Consider the following 20947-nt stretch of genomic DNA (forward strand, 5'->3'; position numbering starts at 1 on the left):
GTTGCGCCAAGATGCCTGGCGGATTAAGCTCCATTGCGTTTTCTTGTTTTGAACTAATGTATTCTTGATCACCGTTTAATGAAACTATATACCACATGGAGATTTCACATTAGATAAGCCATGTGAAACCCTCATCAGACAAGTAGCTCTGGCTGGTGGTAATCCTTCAGATGAAAATTTCAGACTAGCAGGTTTTCCAATTTAAATGAGCCCCTTTAACTATAAAAAATTGGCACGGTATGATTGCTAAAAATTATTTTTAAATTTTTATGTTGCCAAAGTGCCCTGGTGGCTGTGAAAAACAGAAATACTGCCGTAAATACAGAAAACATTAACTGGTCACTGAGGGGATCCAATTTACAACCCATAGAGACAACTCACACAGCTCACTGACACTGGCACGGGTGGGCTTATGATAGGGCACTGGGCTCTGTGCCCCCCACACAGGAGCGGAGCTCATCTTAAATATGCAATTAAATAGATTTATTCTACAAGTTTCTCTAGTCAGTGGTTATTACTCACTTGTACTTCATTGCACTCTGATCTATAGAATTTTCATGATGTGTTCAGGTAGCCTTTAGGAAGCAATAGAACTTGATACAAATTTTCAATGAAAAACCACTTTGGGGGGATTAACATCTGCTATTGAATTTTTTTATTAAAGTGATCCCATTTACATTAAAATACATGTCTGTCCTCTGTTTTCTGCTCCAACCTAGAACCTCTGCCTGTTGATATTTCTATGGCTTGAATTATAACTATCAGATGTAAGTTATTCTCAGCTTAAGTCTCATTTGCAGGTTTGGATTTGTTTTCACTATATATAATAATTTTTTTTCTCCATCTGTCACAAATGTCAATGACTTGTGCACAAGCATGGAATATGTCAAGAGTTATTCTCTTTTGTTCACAGTAGATAATATTAGTAGAAATCAGTTTGAAGAGTACTGTTAATATATTTACTTTGGAACACCACTATCTTTTAATTATGAAATATAGTAAAATGTCGTTGTATATAGGCCAAAAAAAAAAAAAAAAAGGGAAAGTGTTACTCAAAACATAAACAAAGGCAACTACTTAGAAGGAACCAAAGCTATGACTATTTCAAATATGAAGCATACATGCAAGCAATGAAGGTAGAACAAGGGAATGGACAAGAAGTCAGTTGAATATACATGGATTACTTCCATTAGTATTATTACATTAATCAGGAAGTTTAAATGAATTTGGTTTAAGGAAGTTAAAGTTACCAGGAAACAAACCTGGTATGTTTAAAAAAGAAAGTTGCTGTAGCCAATGAAGCCCTATTGTGTCTTTCTCCAACACTAGTCCACGTTGTTTTGGTTTTTTTTTTTTGTGGGGGGAGCATTTCACAGACCCAGGATCATATAGGATTCTGTCTTATGAATCAATGGCCTCCAGTTAGGTTTTCAATAGAGATGAACTAGATACAATCAGAATATATTCTGTAATATTGAATTACTTTCTAGCTTACTAGACAAATGATGAAACTATGCCCAGTTATTAGCAAGTATTACAAATGAAAAAATACACATTCTTTCAAGGAGCAGAGTGGCCATCATTCAGGTTTACTTAACCTGCTCACAGTTACTTAATGAAATCAGGTCACTGTGGTATTACTGCCTCTTGTAACAAGTTGCACTCAAGTGAGACAGAAGAGAAAGGTTGATTTGCATTTACACCAGACCCCAAAGACCCAAGCAGAGAGCTGGGCACAGTCTGTACTCCCTGAAGTCAGAAAACAGCAACCTTGGAAAAATACCCAGCAGATCTCTGGGGCTAAGCTTGCAAGATGTGTGACTCGCTAGCCCCCTCCTTGCCAGAAAGGTGCACTGCAGTTGGAAGCAATCATTTGAGAGGGGCTGAGAATGATGGGTTCACCCTCGGTCACAATTACTGCAGGGAAGGGGAATGTGGGAAATACAAAAGGAAATTTGCAAGGACGAATGAGCAGAGAAAACCCCAATCTCTCCCAGAGTAAACAGTGTGACAGGAAAAGTCTTGCTTAAAAGAACAAATAAGTGAAGAACCTTCCATGACAAATGAGGAAATGAAGAAAAGAAATAAGGGTGAAAGGGATAAGAGTACACTCTGAGTACAACTCAGACAATCTTTGAATCTCTGCAAACATGAATAAACAAAAGCATTTCCAAATATTATACTCCAAAATATGCTATCTTTTATACTATCTGGTTTATATTGGCTATAGTATTAACCCACAGACTGTGGGGAAATAAATCACCTCTTTCAGAAATTAAAAAAAAGAAACAACAACTTTTGAAAATAATGCTAAAGCCAAAAGTGGAAAGGTGTTACAAAGAAGGACAACAGTAAACAAATGCAGAGAATACACATAAATATTTCCAACAAAGAGAAATTTAGATACACTTAGTACAAGGAGAAATTCTAAACTGGTAATCACTTAATCTAGTAAATCTTAAATATGCTCAACATGAAGACAGAAAAGTTAGAGGGTTTTATATTGTAAATTTTAAGGAAGATCTTACATAGAAATTATTATCTTACAAAAGTCTATGGATCAGTAGTTCCCAACTTTATTTTCCTGCCCTGATGATTCACCAGAATGAGTATCACTAGACAGAGGAAGTAAGTTCAGTCTGAAATAATAAAACCACTAGCCAACAACAAAAATAATAAAAATACCAACAACAAAACCTGGGTTTATAGTGTTCATCTTTGGCCTTCCACAATGATTCCATCATTCATCTACTCAGTCAGGCCTCTAGTAAGAATATATTGATTGCCTAATAAGTGCCAAGTTGCACACTAAGTTCAAGTTAAATACATCTGTTGCAGTTGATAAGGCCTGTTTCCAAATGCTTAGCATGCTTACATTCATATGTACACAACAAAACTTGGTTTGCCATGCATGATGTTTAGAACCACATACCACTGTATCTTTCTAATAGGAAACAATTTTCATTTTCAATCTGAAGAGTTGCCTTAGACAAGGTGAAAAAGTAGATATATGTTTATGGCTGGTTGTTGCTGCTGCTGTCACTCAGTTGTGTCTGCCTCTTTGTAACCCCATGGACTGCAACACTCCTGGCTTCCCTGTCCTTCACTATCTCCAGGAGTTTGCTCATTTCACGTCCATTGAGTCAGTAATGCCATTCAACCACCTCATCCTCTGTCATTCCCTTCTCCTCCTGCCTTCAATCTTTCCCAGTATCAGGATCTTCTCCTGTGAGGTGGCTCTTCCCATCAGGAGGTCAAAGTATTGGAACTTCAGCATCAGTCCTTTCAATGAATATTCAAGGTTGATTTCCTTCAGGATTGACTGGTTTGATCTCCTTGTTGTCCAAGGGACTCCTCATGAGTCTTCTCCAGCACCACAGTTCGAAAGCATCAATTCTTTGGCACTCAGCCTTCTTTATGGTCCAACTCTCATATCTGTACATGGAAAAACCATAGCTCTAACTATATGGACCTCTGTTTGCAAAGTGGTGTCTCTGCTTTTTAATATGCTGTCTAGGCTGTCATAGCTTTTCTTCCAAGAAGCAAGTGTCTTTCAACTTCATGGCTGCAGTCACCATACACAGTGGTTTTGGAGCCCAAGAAAATGAAGTCTGGTTTATTGGCTGGTTATTTACTCTTAAATGGCAGCTTGTTTTCACTTACTTAACTTATCTTAATTTCAGACTAGTTGTCTTATTTGGTGACAGCCAATCCTCAACCAACTCCTCTGTGTGTAGTCCAGATAGAGTGTGGTTACACTGATCACAGTGTGTGCGTTAGCACATGTAAGACAACTAGGCTTTATTTTCTTCTTCAAGCAACAATACTGGAGAGGGTTGCCAAGCCCTCTTCCAGGATTTTCTCACCTGTGGAGTAACTGAAACATTGTCAAAGGTTTTTTTTTTCTCCTTCTTTTTTTTATGGCAATGCTCTAATTCTGCTTTTAAAAACAGAACAGAAACTTATTAGTGGAAATTAAAGTCTATTGGTCCATATGCTGCTTCATCAGTAGAAAACCACTTCCTGAGTTTCCTTGCTTAGCTTCACCTTGGGGTTTTAAAATGATCACTTTTTCTTTTTATACATTCTCAAGAAAGTTAATCTACCTCACCTATGAAGGAGAAAAATTGCTCAGAGCATAATATTTGAACCTTCTGCTTGACCATATTATCTTCAAATGTTAAACTGGAAACTCCGAGAATACCCTCCCCTCTGCAACTTCACGTTGCTGCTGCTGCTAAATCACTTCAGTTAGAAGTAACCAAAAGAAGAATGAGTGACAGATTCAGGAAGGAAGAGGTGAAGCCCTGGTTATAAAGCTTTCAGAAGGTTACTGCAGCCAGATACAGTGATGGGAAGATGCAGTGATGGGTGGACATAGCTTGTCACTACTCTCCACTGCTCCATATCCAGCTTCTCTTCACTAGCAGCAGCCTTCCCTATCAATAGAAGACTGCTCTCTTCTTGAATGAAGAATCTAATGACCTCTCAATATCAACTCCTTTCACAGGAATGCTGATGTCCTTAAGACACACCCAGAACACACCTCATTGCTTCTAGACTTACAATCAGACTCAAGTTCTGGGATGACTCAGGGGTCAGATACAAAGTGTGACCCTTGACCTGTAAGTATGCACAAAGGGACATCAAAAAAATTGAAATATTCTACCAATTTGTATAAACAAAGCCTAGGGAATCTGCCAATGCAGGATGACATGCAAGTTTGATCCCTGGTTTGGGAAGATCCCCTGGAGAAGGAAATGCCAACCCACTCCAGTATTCTTGCCTGGAGAATCCCGTGGACAGAGGAGCCTGATGGCTAGAGTCCACGGGGTCATAAAGAGTCGGACATGACTGACTGACCATGCACATACCAGAAAGCACACCCATTTTAATCACAGATGGGCAACTGAAAAACTGAGTGACTATGGGAAAGCTCAGCTTAAGGGGGAATACGAAAAATAAAACCTTTGCTGCCTACCACACTAGATTCTTTATCAAGGATAATCATTGTCTGTGAACCCTAGAAGAGGAACTTCAAAGTTGCCAAAGGTAGAAATTGACATCCTGCCTGGCAAATCCCATGGATTGAGAAGCCTGGTAGGCTGCAGTCCAAGGGGTTGCAAAGAGTCAGACACGACTGAGCGACTTCACTTTCACTTTCACATAGCAAAGTTACTCTTTTTCAGGATTCAACTTTAGTCTGGACTTATCGAAAGCAATTGCAGAAATTTGAGTCAAAAAGAAAAATATTTCTACTAATTTTTTGGTTTTGTTCATTCATTGTCTTTTTCTACAAAGTATGTTTCACATTATAAAAATCGACACAGGTTTTTGAAAAACATTTTCATTATTTTATATAGTACTGAAAATGAACATGACACCACACAATAGTTTGTATATTCCATTTCCTCTCTCTTTATAGCCTATTTCATTTTCTCTCAAACTGTTATTATTATCATGGCACCTAAATTCGAGACATGCAGCCCCCTCGGGAGGCTAGGTATATAAGTTGTCTATAAGCAAATAAATCAGCAGGAAGACTACTTGGGCAATGTTAACAATGTTCCCACAGAACACTGTATAAGTCATATTTGTCAGAGCATCAGGGCCAGATTAAAAAATTCTAAGTTTAAATGGGAGTTCATGGTGCTCTTACTTACTAAGAAAAGCCACTGATACAAACACTGAAACAAATTAGAAACTTTGTAAATTAAAACAGTTTCCTGGCTGCTAGGGCACTTTGGGCTAAGATCTATGGAGCTATGCTTATGACCATTATAACCTGATAGAGATATCATTTATGCTCATTAAACTCATTATGAGTTTAAACGTTAAACTCATTTTTTCTGAAAGCAGGAAGAGGTGACTTTCCTGAAGGTAACAACTCAAGTAAAATTCGTACAACTTAAAAGAAGATGAACAGGGCAGTTCAGGTTCTTTCATTTATATGTACAACCAAAATAAAAATAATAAAGTATTATGCTATTCAGCAATGTGTAACCATTTTATAAGTGATACTTTTTGAAGTTCTTGATTGCAGACCATGATATATAAGAATGTATTTATAACAACATGAAGTACAATGTAACTTTGTTGATGCTTTTATTAATGGTATAGGTGAAAAAATATATAAAATCTTGGTGGCCTCAGTAATTCACTTTCTGTTTTTGAAAATTTTTTTGATGAGTAGGAGAAAGTTGACAATACTTAAAAGCTGTATTTTAACACACTCTTCCTTTGATTCTGTCTCTGGTTAGCAAAACCTATTAACATTATGCTGCGATTCTCTCCCCTCTATGAGGCTGTTATGCTTCCAAGAATTAAGATTTGTGTTTATCCGAAGAATTCTCAGCCTCTAGAATAGCTGATGTAGTAGGAATTCAATATTTACTGACTATTGAACTAAACCATTACTCCCATCTAAACGTTTCCAGTATGAACTCTGGAAATACTATTCATTGTCAAACAAGCTCCTGTCACAATTCATTCTCATTGTGCAATTCCAGAAACAAGTGTTTGCATTAACAAAATCTGGGCCTGAATAAAAGAATGCTAATTTCTCAAGGCCCCACATACTAGAGGGTCTAGTTGCAGCTAGAATAATTCTAACTCTCCATTAGCACTGCCAAATCATTATTCCTCAATGCTTATGTAAAAATACTGCTTGTTTTGAATTTTATATTGATTAAAGAATATAACCGCCAACCCTCTCTCACCCTGTTTCCCTGTCATTGCATGATTTGTTGGTCATTTTCCCACCCTGGGTGAAGACTCGGCCCAGGGGACTCAATCTTCTCTTCCTGTCTATCCCTTGCTCTCCATCATTCTGTTTTACTACAATATCTATCTGGATGACCTATCCAACATTTTAATCTTAGAGTTTATGGACTTACTCAAATCTAGTTAACTTCAATTCCACGTCCCATTAACATTTCATACCCATGGACACCCTTCTGACTGTGCTATCATGTAGAATGGTACCATTATTTTCTGACTACAGTCTCTCAGACTTTTGCTTCTCCACTATTGCTACCTTTTCCATATTCATAATCACCCAACCCAAGATTCATTTTCTTCCGTATCCTCCTTTATATTAAAGATTTTCTGAAGTTTCTGATGATATATATATACATATATGTATATGTATATATATATATATGCTCATAGTTCTCACAATAATATTACCATTCAAACTCTTATTCCTTCGGTTCAAGATTCTTACATGAACTCAGACACCGGACTCCAGGTAACTCCTCCAAATGTATCTCAAATTGGGTTTAATTCAGTTTCAAGCCTTTTCTTAAGTCCATACTCTATTACTTTAGATTCTGACACCACTAACCATTCTGTTGTCAATAAACAACACATATGTCTATCATTTTCCTCACTATCTGGCCAAATAAGCATCAAGTTCTTCCCTGGTAGCTCAGTGGTAAAGAACCCACCTGCTAAGAAGGAGATGCAGGTTTGATCCCTGGGTCAGGAAAATCCCCTGAGAAGGAAATGACAACCCACTCCAGCATTCTTGCCTGGAGAATCCCATGGACAGAGGAGCCTGGAGGGCTACAATTCATAGGGTATCACAAAATCAGACATAACTGAAGCGATTTAGTACACACCACTGCATCCAAATCATTCATTCCTCTCCAACTGATTGCATGCAATCATTGACTGTCAACCACTATTATATGTCATGGAATACAAAGAAAAAGAAATATGTGCCTCACCATGTTGGGGTATAGGGACAAGACTCTTCGATGAGAGTCTTTAGAGCCCAGTCTCAACACCTCAGGCTCTTCTCAAATCTTCACTGCTGATGGGAATCAAATGTCTCAGTCTACCCCTGACCCATTAACCCCATACCATGTGCAATGGCAGACCTGTGGAAATCTCTGTTAATTTTAGCGGGATTTTCCTCAGCTGCTATGGTAGCTTTGTTTACTCTTCTTATCAAAGATCTGCCAAACATAATGCATTACACTTCCAATTCCCTAAATGCCTGCTCATATTTGACATGAGCCTTTCCTCCTATTGTTTTCACTACTTTAAGTATTCTTTCCTTGGCTAACTTGCTCCCACTCTCCAAGATTCAGCTCTACTACTATTATCATAGCAAGCTTTCTCAGATTTCCTTCAAGGTCTTCTTCCTGGGTTCCAGAGAATTCTATGCTTAATTCAAGAAAAGCAGTTGTTGTACCTTATTTTAACTTAACTTGTATCTATTCCTTCACCACTACTCTGTGAAGCTAAATGAGCTGGTGAGACAGAGTAGGTGAATATCCTATATTCATCATGTTCAGAATCTCACCCAGATTCTGATTCTCAGTACATGACTTCAAAATGGATAATTAAATGGATAGATGGATGAATGAAGGAATAGCCATGTCCTTCTTCTTTTCCACAGTAAATTGAAATACAAATGTCACTCTTTCACCGATTCTTTCAGGAGTCACGTCACTTTATTTGAAATTTCATTCAGTGAATATTGAATTCTTCTTCTGTCCTAGAAGTTGTGATGGACTCTGAAAGTGCTCCAATGAGTGAGGCATTATTCTCTTCCTCAAAGACATCACAAATTGGAATGGGAACCAAGCATTTAAGCAAAAATGCATTATATGACATGTCAAGCACCACATTTACCCAGGTGGCACTCATGGTAAAGCACCCACCTGCCAATGCAGGAGACATAAGAAATGCAGGTTCAATCCCTGGGTTGAGAAAACCCTCTCGAGGAGGGCATGGTTACCAACTCCAGTATTTTTGCCTGGAGAATCCCATGGACAGAGGAGCCTGGTGGGCTATAGTCCATGGGGTCACAAAGAGTCAGACATGACCGAAGTGACTTAGAAAGCAGCACTCAATACAATCTTTCTCCCAATTTTGTCTCTTTATCTTTTGCTGGAAAACATACCTAGGACAATTTGCAAGCAAACAGAGATATAGAAGTTCCTTCATTAGCAAAACTCTTGAAAGAGTATTCTAGAACTGACTTCTCTAACTTCTTTCAATGCTCTTTCTACTTTCACTTTTACATTTAATCTCCTGTCTTTATTGATCTACTGATGTCACTCTTTCTACCACTGATGTTTTCCTAATAGACAAATTAAGAATGTGTAACCCAACATTTTGTCAAAGTTTGGCACTGTTGATCCCTGCAGAAGTGAAATTCTGACCTTGTGACTGAGGCTAGTGCATTTGGACTGGAAGGACAGGCTTTGTGTTCTGAGTAGTGGGCTCTAGCTGGGCTGCAGAGCCCCAGGCAGATAATAATACGACAACCTGCAGATCCACGTTTTATCACCAGATATGCTCTAACACAGGTGGTACTAGTGGTAAAGAACCCGTCTGCCAAAGCAGGAGACAAATGAGATGTGCGTTTGAGCCCTGGGTTTAATCCCTGAGTTGGGAAGATCCCCTGGAAGAGGGCACAGCAACCCACTCCAGTATTCTTGCCTGGAAAATCCCATGGACAGAGGAGCCTGGCGGGCTACAGCCCATTGGGTTGCAAAGAGTGGGATACGACTGAAACAACAGCATGCGCTCTCTAATACTTTTCGTCAAAGGTTTCATAAGCTGTCACGTCTTCAATTATCAACATGGGTTGATAGTTGACTCCCCAACCTTCTCCACTTCAACTCTTCCCTCAGTTTTTACTTGCATAGTGTCCACTGTCCAAAGCAGATCATCTTCTCAGCAAGCCAATTATCAAAAAGGTCTTTTTCCTATAAATGTTACCATATTTTTTCAAGTCAACCAATACCATTCCACCTCCTCCAGAGTCTGCTCCTTTATTTGCATATCACATCCACTTTGACATCAGTCATTGTTAAGTCTATAATCCTTGTTCCTGATCCATCAGTGTCTTATCTCTTCTCTCTGAGGATAAATGCACTTTTTGGTAACTAATACTGCCAACTTGTGATTCATTTCTTTTCATGTTGTCCTACAAAATGCTTTTGAATTGATCTTGCTACAGCCTATGTCTAAGCACATTGCACTCCACAAAAATTCTTCATCTCTCCCACTGCTTTACAAATTAAGTGTAAACTTTTCAGCTGGGTCTTCACGTCACATCTCACACCTACATTCTCAGCTTTATCTTTCATTATTTATCAGCATTACTAATATTAGAGGACATTTAGATGCAAATTTGAAACAATAATATACTTAAAGTGAGAGTGTTAGTTGCTCAGTTGTGTCCAACTCTTTGTGACCCTATGGACTATAGCTCCCCTGGATCCTCTGTCCATGGGATTCTCCAGGCAAGAATACTGGAGTGGGAGGTCGGCTATTCCCTTCTCCACGGGATCTTCCTGACCCAGGGATAGAATGTCGGTCTCCTGCATGGCTGGCAGATTCTTTACCATCTGAGCCACCAAGGAAGTCAAACAGTGACTGCATCCACGAAATTCAAAGATGCTTGCTCCTTGGAAGAAAGCTATGACAATACTAGACAGCATATTAAAAAGCAGAGACATCACTTTGCTGGAAAAGCCTGTATAGTGAAAGCTACGGTTTTTCCAGTATTCATGCATGGATGTCAGAGTTGGACCATAAAGAATGCTGAGCAGCGAAGAATTGACACTTTAGAATTGTGGTGCTGGAGAAGGCTCTTGAGAGTCCCTTGCAGCAAGGAGATCAAATCATCAATCCTAAAGGAAATCAACCCTGAATATTCACTGCAAGCATTGATATTAAAACTGAAGCTCAATACTTCCTGAGAGGAAGAGCCTACTCACTGGAAAAGACCAAAATGCTGGGAAAGATTGAGGGCAGGAAGGGAAGGAAGCAAGAGAGGATGAGACAGTTAGATAGCATTACCAACTCAACGGACATGAGTTGAGCAAACTCCAGGAGACAGTGAAGGACAGGGAAGCCTGGTGTGCTGCAGTCCACGGGGTCACAAAGAGTCAGACAAGACTTAGCGACTAAATAACAATGATATAACTAAATGTAGACTGGCTCCATATTATATTATTATAGGCAAAAAAAAAAAAAAATCAAACCATGGCATTCAATATACCAAAAAAGGAATAATGACAAAATAGAAAGATAATGTCAACACAGAAAGCATTAAACAAGTTGATAGAAGCAAGAATCAAAAAAACTATCATATAAATTAATTACTAAATCAGAATAAATTGAAAAAGCAAAATTATCCTAAGTATTGTGCTAAAAAGTTTACAAATGCACATCTAAAAAATAAGCCACAGTAGTTGATAGTAAAATGCAAAATTCAGTTCAGTTCAGTCACTCAGTTGTGTCCAACTCCTTGCAAGCCCGTGGACTGTAGCACACAAGGCCTCTCTGTCCATAACCAACTCCCGGAGCTTACCCAACTCATGTCCATTGAGTCAATGATGCCATCCAATCATCTCATCCTCTGTCATCCCCTTCTCTCCCACCTTCAATCTTTCCCAATATCAGGGTCTTTTCTAATGAGTCAGTTCTTTGCATCAGGTGGTCAAAGTGTTGGAGCTTCAACTTCAGCATCAGTCCTTCCAATTCATTTCCTTTAGGATGGACTGGTTGGATCTCCTTGCAGTCCAAGGGACTCTCAAGAGTCTTCTCCAACACCACAGTTCAAAAGCATCAATTCTTCGGTGTTCAGCTTTCTTTATAGTCCAACTCTCACATCCATACACACCTACTGGAAAAACCATAGCCTTGACTATATGGATTAGATTAGTCTAATGAGAAGAGCAAAGGTTGAGAATATTAACTTTAGAACAATACATGGGAGAGAACTGTGATTACATAAAAAGTATTATGACCAAATTGATCATTTAACAGTTATGAGTCTATAGGCACTGAATAATATGACCTACAAATAAAGTAAAACTCACAAATTAATTCCTGAAGGAAATTTGAACATACTACCAATAGACAGCAACATTCAAGTAGACTGAAATACAGGAAATTTTATGTCACAAAAAACATAATTAGTTTGAACTAAACATTTTATTGGAGGAGGAAATGGCAACCCACTCCAGTATTCTTGCCTGGAGAATCCCCATGGACAAGAAGCCTGGTGAGCTACAGTCCATGGGTCTCAAAAGAGTCGGACATGGCTTAGCAACTACCCAACAACAACAAAACATTTCATGAATTTATTTGCTCACACATTACCTACGGGGGGAAAAGTGGCCTTGATCATATAAATATTTGATAACTCCATACAAATTAAATAAAAGTTAAGAAAAAATTTTTCCCTTATTTTACTGAAGTATAATTGATAAAATTATATATACTTTAAATATACAATGTTATGATTTGATACATGTATATTGTGAAATGATTACTACAATCATTAACACAGCCATCACCTTGTAGCTATCTTTGTATGTGTGCATATAAGAAAGCTTAAGATCTACTGTCTCAATAAATTTCAAGTATACAAAAGAGTGTTAATCACAATCACCATTCTATACATCATCCTCAGAACTTACTGATCTTGTATTTTTGACCAGCATCTCTGCCATTTCACCCTTCCCTTTACCTCTGCTAACCATCATCCTCCTCTGTTTCTATGAGTTCAACTCTTTTATTTTTTAATATTCCACAAATAGTAAAATCACCCAGTATTTATCTTTCTCTGTCTGGCTTATTTCACTTAGCAGAGTGTCCTCTAGGCTCAGCTATCTTGTTGCAAATGGCTGGATTTCCTTCTTTCTCATTGCTGAATAGCATTCACTGTATGTACACATATAAATATTTTTCTCACATTTCCTTTATCCACTTATCCACTAACAGACAGTATTATTTTCTCAACTTGGCTATCATGAATGATGCTCCCATGAACTTGGTAGTGTAGATAGCTCTCCAAGATACTGATTTTGTTTCCTTCTAATATAATTAGAGAAGTGGGATTTCTGGACATAGGGTATTTCTACTTTTAACTTTTTGAGGAATTTCCATGCTGTTTTCAAGCATGGCTGTGCCAGTTTGGACTCCCATCAACAACGTATGAACGTGCCCTTCTCTCCACAACCTGACCAAAACTTATCTCTTGCATTTTTCATAAAAGTCATTCTGATAAATGTGAGGTGATATCTCAGAGTGGTTTTCATTTGCACTCATAAACTGGTCACGTGAATGAAGAAATGGTAAATGATCAATAGGAGAATAATTTTTAAAATTATATAATCTTTAAAATGATCTCAGAATAAATTTGTTTCTGATTTTTACTGTTTATGTATCTGGCTGTCCAATAAGTTACGGAATCACTGCCTCTCTATCAACCTAAGAACTTCTCATATGAAAGAGTTAAGAAATGACTTATTAGCTGAACCTGAAACAGAAATAGACAAAGGAAGTGGTATTTTCTGAGAATGGGAATTATGAAACAAAAGAAAAGCTAATAAACCATACAAAGTATTGGGAGGCTGTCCCTGCTAGAATTCAATCTGGAATTTGCTCATGTCTGCCACAGATTCACTGTAGTTCACTGTACCCCTCATATCATACCCTAAATTATAGAGAGAGAGCAAGACTACTGAACCAACACCAAAAAAAGGCACTGATGCAGAAAAGACAGTGGGGCTCCTGAGTATGACTCATGATAAATTAAAATGCTTTAAATTCCAGTTTTGTTTGGATCTTTCCAGAAGCAAAGAGGAAGATCAGTAGCTATAGCTATAGTACTCTAATGAATATGTGATACATAAATTTTAATCTTAAGCAATCTGCTTTGTAAATTTATAAATTATAGGCAGTTAGTAAAAACAATGATGTTTAAGAAATCTATCATTTAAAGATATCTGATATGGAATTGCTAACTGAGAAAGACTGAATTTAGCTCTAGAACCTCACTGTATGCTCTCAGAGGTTTATGTATATTTTTCTTATTTTATTAGCTGTTTGTATTTCTGATTCTCGGTGTGTTTTCTCACATCCTCAGTTAATTCCACTGTGGCTTTCATAAGGTGTTTTAATAAGCAATTCCTTAAATGGTCCATAATAGTGATCAATTCTTTTGTCCAGCAGGGACACCTCAGATTAATAACACCATATTTATAATGATGTCTAATAATGCTTGTTTCTTTCTTGGAATGCTTTACATTATATTTATAATTTTTAAATTCATCCAATTTCTAAACAGGGATGAGACTATGTTTTCTATGAGGGAGTATATTGTCTTTTCACTCTTTAACACCAATGTGCTTAGTCACTCAGTTGTGTCCAACTCTTTGTGACCCCGTGGACTGCAGCCTGCCAGGCTCCTCTGTCCACGGGGATTCTCTAGGCAAGAATACTGGAGTGGGCCACCATGCCCTCCTCCAGGGGGTCTTCTCAGCCCAGCGATTGAACCCAGGTGTCCTGCATTGCAGGCAGATTCTTTACCAACTGAGCCAGCAGGGAAGCCCCTTTAACACCAATAACTGATCACAATCATAGATAGTGTCACTAATGATAAGCTATATCAATCTCTAAGTTTCTCATGTTCAAACTCTACTCTTGTGATCGTATAAGGTGAATACACAAGAAAGAACTATCCGAAGTGCTGATAAGAGACAATTTCATATAAATTAAAGGTTATTTGAAAAGCATTACTGACACCTTCAGCAGAATCCTTTCTAATTACTAGAAACAGTTTAACCATTGTCACCGAGAGGGAAGAGAAGAGATGACAAATTTCTTCTGCATTGAATATTATCAAGGAGAAAGGATGGGAGAGAGAGAGAGAGAGATTCAGTTTCTGCATACAGCACGAGTATGAGTATTTGCTAAAGTATCAGTCTGGTGTAGTATGGAAAGTATCTCTGAAATGTTCCTGCTTTCAGCCATCATCATGCACGTGGACAGCAAACTATCCCCCGCAAAGCATATGTTCATCCATTTAATTCATTCAGCCATCCAATGAGGATCTTAGCACCTCTCTTGTGCCAGGCATAGTTCTGAGCTTTTAAGATACAGAGAAGAATGTGGCAGAAAGTTTCCTGTCCTTATAAAAATACATACTATAGCAGGATTAAAACAACAAAGAAGTAAAAATGGATGCACAAAGCAAGTTCAGACAGATCGGTGCTCAGAAACAAACGAGATTATGTGATGTTCCCAAATGGCTAGGAGTAGGTATACTTCAGAATGGAAAAGCAGAGACAGTGTCTGAACGAAAAGAAGCACAGCTTTTAACTACTGAGAGGTTGCTTATACAGGATTTTCCATTCATCTCTCTCTCGGGCTAAAATGATTTGGCATTTCACTAATTACTATCATTCCATATAAGTGCTGAAATGTCAGTCAATAAATGATTATCGGGATCCCACTGTGTCCTCAGCACCAGTACAATTGGATAATGTGGTAGAATTCAAACAAATACTTCCACTGCTGTGATAAAATATGAGGTGGGGAATGATGCTTAAGTCAGTAAATACTCAAACCTTCTTGTTTTGAGAGCTGAGTTTGAGCTTAAGCTTCCCCAGTCCATCCAATTCCCAGGAACTCCTCCAAGAGGAGGCAGCATTTGTTGCCTGCCGCTAGATGGCACCAATTATTTTCACATTTTTAAGAAGAAAAAAAAACAAAACAGGAAACCAACATATCTTTTTTTATGCAACGGCCACATTTAAAATGGAAAAATGGTGTTATGAGGCACCATGATTAATAAAATGATTATTCTTTTACTAGTGATTTTCTTATAGGAGGGAATCACAGCAATAGCATTATAGATGGTATGTTCATTCACTCACATGCATGTCTATTCGACCCATATTTCTTCCAAATAATCTGTGAAAATATATTAGCAGTATCTTTGAAATATTAAAAGGGAAAAAAAGTAATTGAATATATAGAAAATATATATCATAATTTAATATATATCAGGGTCAAAATATTTAATAAAAATATATTATGATATTACATATAATTTTTATAAAGTTTTGCAGGAAATAGTTTTAATAAAAACAATAGAGTTGTTTATTTTTGTAATTTCCACTTTGTCTCAAATAATAGTAACATTTATTTTTAAAAAACACGGTATTTATTATTTTAATTAAATGCAACAAAAATTATTATGAAATGTAAAATGGGATGTGAATCACTTAACTAAAGGTATATCTGATATTTTATATCAAAAATTTAATATGGATAACTTAATAAAACTTAAAACTTCAGAACTAAAAAAAAAACTTAAGATCTAGAAAAACACATTTTATCATATGACCTCCTTTTTTCTGACTAGTTTACAGTTAAATTAAAACATATGTAAGATTTTTTTAAAGGAAAAGAACATAGAATATCCTCATTTTATTTTTAAAAAAGGAAGTGGCTGGTAAACATTCAAAGTATGTTTATTCAGAAACAAAATTAACTGTTTTCATATCTCCCGGTAGAAACACAAAAATGGCTCTGGAATAAATATAACCTGCCATCAGTAAACTTCAGAATAAAAGGAAGTACAGTGACAAAATAAGAGGGCACATAAAATGCACTGAAAAGAATGTACACAGCATTCAGATGCTCTATGAATATATTATAATTATTTATAGTAAATGAAATAAAAAAGAAAAGTTGCATGCTCATCATGCTAACATATTTATTTTAAAAATCTAAACATCTTTCCTACTTCAGGATGAAAGATGAGTGCCTCAAACTAGGTGTTAATGTGACTATCACTACATTTCCTTCATTCTAAAATGGCCCCAATATAATACTCACCTTAATACTGGCCAGAGTGTTTTGCCTCATATTAAATAATGTTCTGTATCTCTGTTCTTCCTCATAGATTCTCTCTTCACAGGCTTTTTTCTCATTTACAAGATGATCAAATACAGCTTGTGCATGTTCCTTTTTCTCTCTCAAGGTTATAAACTGGTCACTATGAAGAAAGAAAGAGTTGCATTGGCCACTATTCAATTCACATTTAATTTTCTAACATGTATTTATAATATAGTTAAAAATACGCAACACTGAAAAGTCTTAGAACTAAATTTCTATGGAAAAATTCCCTGGTCCTTTCCATAGGTCTGTATCCATGACATACATCTAAATGATCCAGGTGGAAGACAATTTCTGGAGATTCAGTGGATTCTCTCAGCTGCTTACCCAGTGCACCTCTGTTTTGTTGTCATTCCAAAAGAACTCCCCTCCACACAGCACATAACTCCAAGGGTGCAGTCTGATCAGTTTAAACCAACCAATATGAGGCTAATTATTCACCATTTAAGATATATATTGGAGCTTCTCTAATAGCTCAGTTGGTAAAGAATCCGCCTGCAATGAGGGAGACCTGGGTTCAATCCCTGGGTTGGGAAGATCCCCTGGAGAAGGGAAAGGCTACTCACTCCAGTATTCTGGCCTAGAGAAAAGGCAAGAGCCGAATTCCATATAGAAGGCACTCACACATTCACTAAATGTGAACAAGGGCTCCTGTTTTCAAATTTGCTGACAACAATCATAGTAGAGAGGAAGAAACACAAAAATGAGTACTTGTGTTGAGCTGATGAATCAACTAATCTTGTAGCTTACAGGCCTCTTGTTATGTAAAATAATTAACTTCCTTATTATTTAAGCTGTGTGTGTGTGTGTGTAGTGTATATGTGAAAGAGAAAGTGTTAGTTGCTTAGTCCTGTCCAACTCTTTGCAACCCCATGAACTGTAGCCTGCCAGGCTCCTCTGTCCATGGACTTCTCCAGGCAAGAATACTGAAGTGGGTAGCCATTTCCTTCTCCAGGGATCTTCCCTACCCAGGGATAGAACTCAGGTCTGCCACATTGCAGGCAGACTCTATACCAGCTGAGCCACTGCCCCTATGTATTTTGTTATTTGCAATTAAGTACATCCTGACTCAAAGGTAAAATTATTTTTATGGTGAAATCAGTTATATTAGGAACTATACTAGTAGAAAAAAATCATTAAAAAGTGGTTAAAACAATGCTGCAAAAATAAATGTATTTTAGAAATAACTGCCAGAGTTGATCAGTAACCCAGAATCCAGAATAAGCAGAGTTGCAAAAGCTCAGCACTGTCTTATGTTACCCACATTCGTTTTCATCTCTACTGGTATGGAAAATTGAATCATTTTCACAGTTAGCTATAAAGGCAGCAGGACTAAAAATTTTGAGGGTCTAAAATGGTAAAGTACTTTGAGTATAATATCTCATTTAACACAACAACCACCCCATGAAAGGATAATTATTATGGCCATTTACAGAGGAAAAACCTAAACTTCAGTATACTAAGCTTGTATAAGCTAATTAATAAATGACAGACCCAGAATTCTAATCCAGTTCTGACTAGCTGTATTTGATTCAGCAGCTCAACACAAAATACTCTTTTTTTTCCCCTTCTTTCTCTATGCTGGCGGTTATTAGCAAATTTGAAAACATGACTCTGGTCACGTGTTTTAGACGGGTGCCTCTTCTTTTAAATGGAATAAAGTCCTCCCCTTTCATCTATCTCACCCCTGGTTTTTCCACTTCATCACTCATACTAACAACATCCATAACTCTTCTGTGACGTCCTGTGGAAGTATTCACTAATAGCGACATTGACACTAGGCGAAAGAATCAGTAGATTATTCCTAATACAGTTAATCTGCAGTAATCTTCCGTTCCAGTCCTAGTTTAGGAGTCAATTCGCACCATCAGAAGAGCATACAGTTTGGAACAGGACAAACCTACACTGGAGTAGTTCCACTGCAAATTAGTGTTGCAGTCTTCATCATGTGATTTCCCTGGGCCTGTTCCTTCAGCATTCAAGTGTGAATGTTATGATATTCATATTCATGTGTGAATGCTATGATATGTATGAATGCTATGATATAAGAATTTACTGTAAGAACTGGATGTGATAGGTGCTTAGATTGCCCTTACAAAATACCCGGCACCCTAGGAAGTCAATCAATGTTAGCTTTAAGTCTTATTTGACACTGCCATCACTGTTAATTAATAGATTTGTAAATGACATACTAATCTTTTTCTCCTCTTCCGAGGTAAAGGCAGAGTTTAGTCAAGTGTAGGGAGGGAATTGATTCATTGAAACTTGGTGACCATTCTTGCTTTAAGGCGATATAATCTAGGTACAGGATGGAAGGAAACATAAGAGTTGAAATGGTAAGAATCTTGATGAAAAAAAATTAAATCAGCAGCTCCCCTATAACATCTTTGCAAGTTTAGTGTAAATTATATAATTTTAGGCTTTTCCCTTTAAGCCCTAAATATTTTTAAAGATAGTAAATGACACAGATAAATATCTTTCAAAGAAAATGTCTCCTCACTTTCTTACCTGATATTCTGAATATGATCCAGGAATTTTCAGATAAAGCTGTATGATTATTTTGAAAATAAGTTTTTACCCTGTGGTAATAGCTAAACAAATCCTGTGGAGTTCATTGACTTGACTCCATTAAAATATTAATACATAGTATATGAGACTGTGAATAATGTTTTTCTGATATTTTATCCCTCAAGTGTTATGATTTGCTAATGGTGTATTAGCAAATGTATTTAAGTCAAATCATCATTCTTAAACGTGCCCAATGTAAATTCCTCCAGTAGGTCTCCAAATTCTGTTCTCAATTGTTATAAAATAGAAAATAAGAACCAAGAGGAGTAAAGGAAGAGTATGTAGTTTCGAAGTGGGGAGGGAAGGTCTATGGATACAGTAAGTCTTAAAGCATGATCATTCTCAAAGGGAAAGGCTTTTGTCAGGTATGCCTCAGACTAACGAGGGGAATGTACAAGAAGCATTTTTAAGACAATTAATGTAAATAAATTACATGAAGTTTTTATATAATATCTATTTCTAAATTCTTACCTCAAAAATATTATCAAAAAGGTTGGGTGAAAAAAAGACATATATTATTAACCATTTCATATAAGAGAAATACTGAAATTAGTGGAAGAGATTATGAATTTCATAACAAATAAAAGTTCTTATGCTTGGAAAAGGAGAAGCATTAGCAGTTATTTAAATAAGAATAAGCCCAGAGGAGCAACAAAAAATGAAACCAATTTATGATAATGTGTTTAGACAAAAATTATAAAATATCACCTGTATATTTCACACCAGATCACGACAGAAAATATATATCATTTCAGGAATAAATTTTAAACAGGGGAATTTGATCATATCTCTTTTATAAATGATAAAGTACTTACTTTAAATAGTCAAGTGTCTGATCAAAAGCAGCCTTTTCTTTTTCTTTTTGTTCTAAGTTCTTATTCAGTTGAATGATTTTTGAATGATAAATAACTGTTTTACTTTTAGTGGTCTCTATTTCTTTAAAAATTTGTGAGCGTTTATCCTGGGGGGAAAAAATCAGGAATATTTTAAATACTAGAAGTTTCAAGTTCTTGCAATTTAGGAACACAAATGGTTTTTGGCCATGTGAACAATTAAAAGCAAACAGTAGTTAAAGAAGGAGGGGACACATATATAACTATAGCTAACTCATGTTGACAGAGGCAGAGGCCAACACAATATTGTGAAGCAATTTTCCTTCAATTAAAAATAAAGGCATTTGGGAAAACAAACAAATCAGTTCAGTTCAGTTCAGTCGCTCAGTCGTGTCTGACTCTTTGTGACCTCATGGACTGCAGCACGCCAGGCTTCCCTGTCTATCACCAACTCCTGGAGCTTACTCAAATTCACGTCTGTTGCGTCAGTGATGCCATCCAAACATCTCATATTCTGTTTTTTCCCTTCTCCTCTCGCCTTCAATCTTTTCCAGCATCAGGGTCTTTTCAAAAGAGTCTGTTCTTGCATCAGGTGGCCAAAGTATTGGAGTTTCAGCTTCAGCATCAGTCCTTCCAATGAATATTCAGGACTGATTTCCTTTAGGGTGGACTGGTTGGATCTCCTTGCAGTCCAAGGGACTCTCAAGAGTCTTCTCCAACACCACAGTTTAAAAACATCAATTCTTCAGTGCTCAGCTTCCTTTATTGTCCAACTCTCACATCCATACATGACTACTAGAAAAACCATAGCTTTGACTAGACAG

General features: G+C 37.0%; 1 protein-coding gene across 4 annotated transcripts in view; it reads right to left on the bottom strand.

The window, feature by feature from the left end:
* CCDC178 (coiled-coil domain containing 178) overlaps window positions 1–20947 on the bottom strand; it is a 395761-nt gene that overhangs the window by 217579 nt on the left and 157235 nt on the right. For all 4 annotated transcript variants that reach the window (XM_070452800.1, XM_070452799.1, XM_070452797.1 and 1 more), the window contains 2 exons: window positions 20106–20251; window positions 16663–16822 (listed from right to left, as the gene is read on the bottom strand). In XM_070452800.1, coding sequence (XP_070308901.1) covers window positions 16663–16822; window positions 20106–20251 — 306 coding nt within the window. The remainder of the gene's footprint in view (window positions 1–16662; window positions 16823–20105; window positions 20252–20947) is intronic.

The sequence above is a fragment of the Odocoileus virginianus genome, chromosome 22 (assembly GCF_023699985.2).
Source record: "Odocoileus virginianus isolate 20LAN1187 ecotype Illinois chromosome 22, Ovbor_1.2, whole genome shotgun sequence".
NCBI classification, from domain to species: Eukaryota; Metazoa; Chordata; class Mammalia; order Artiodactyla; family Cervidae; genus Odocoileus; species Odocoileus virginianus.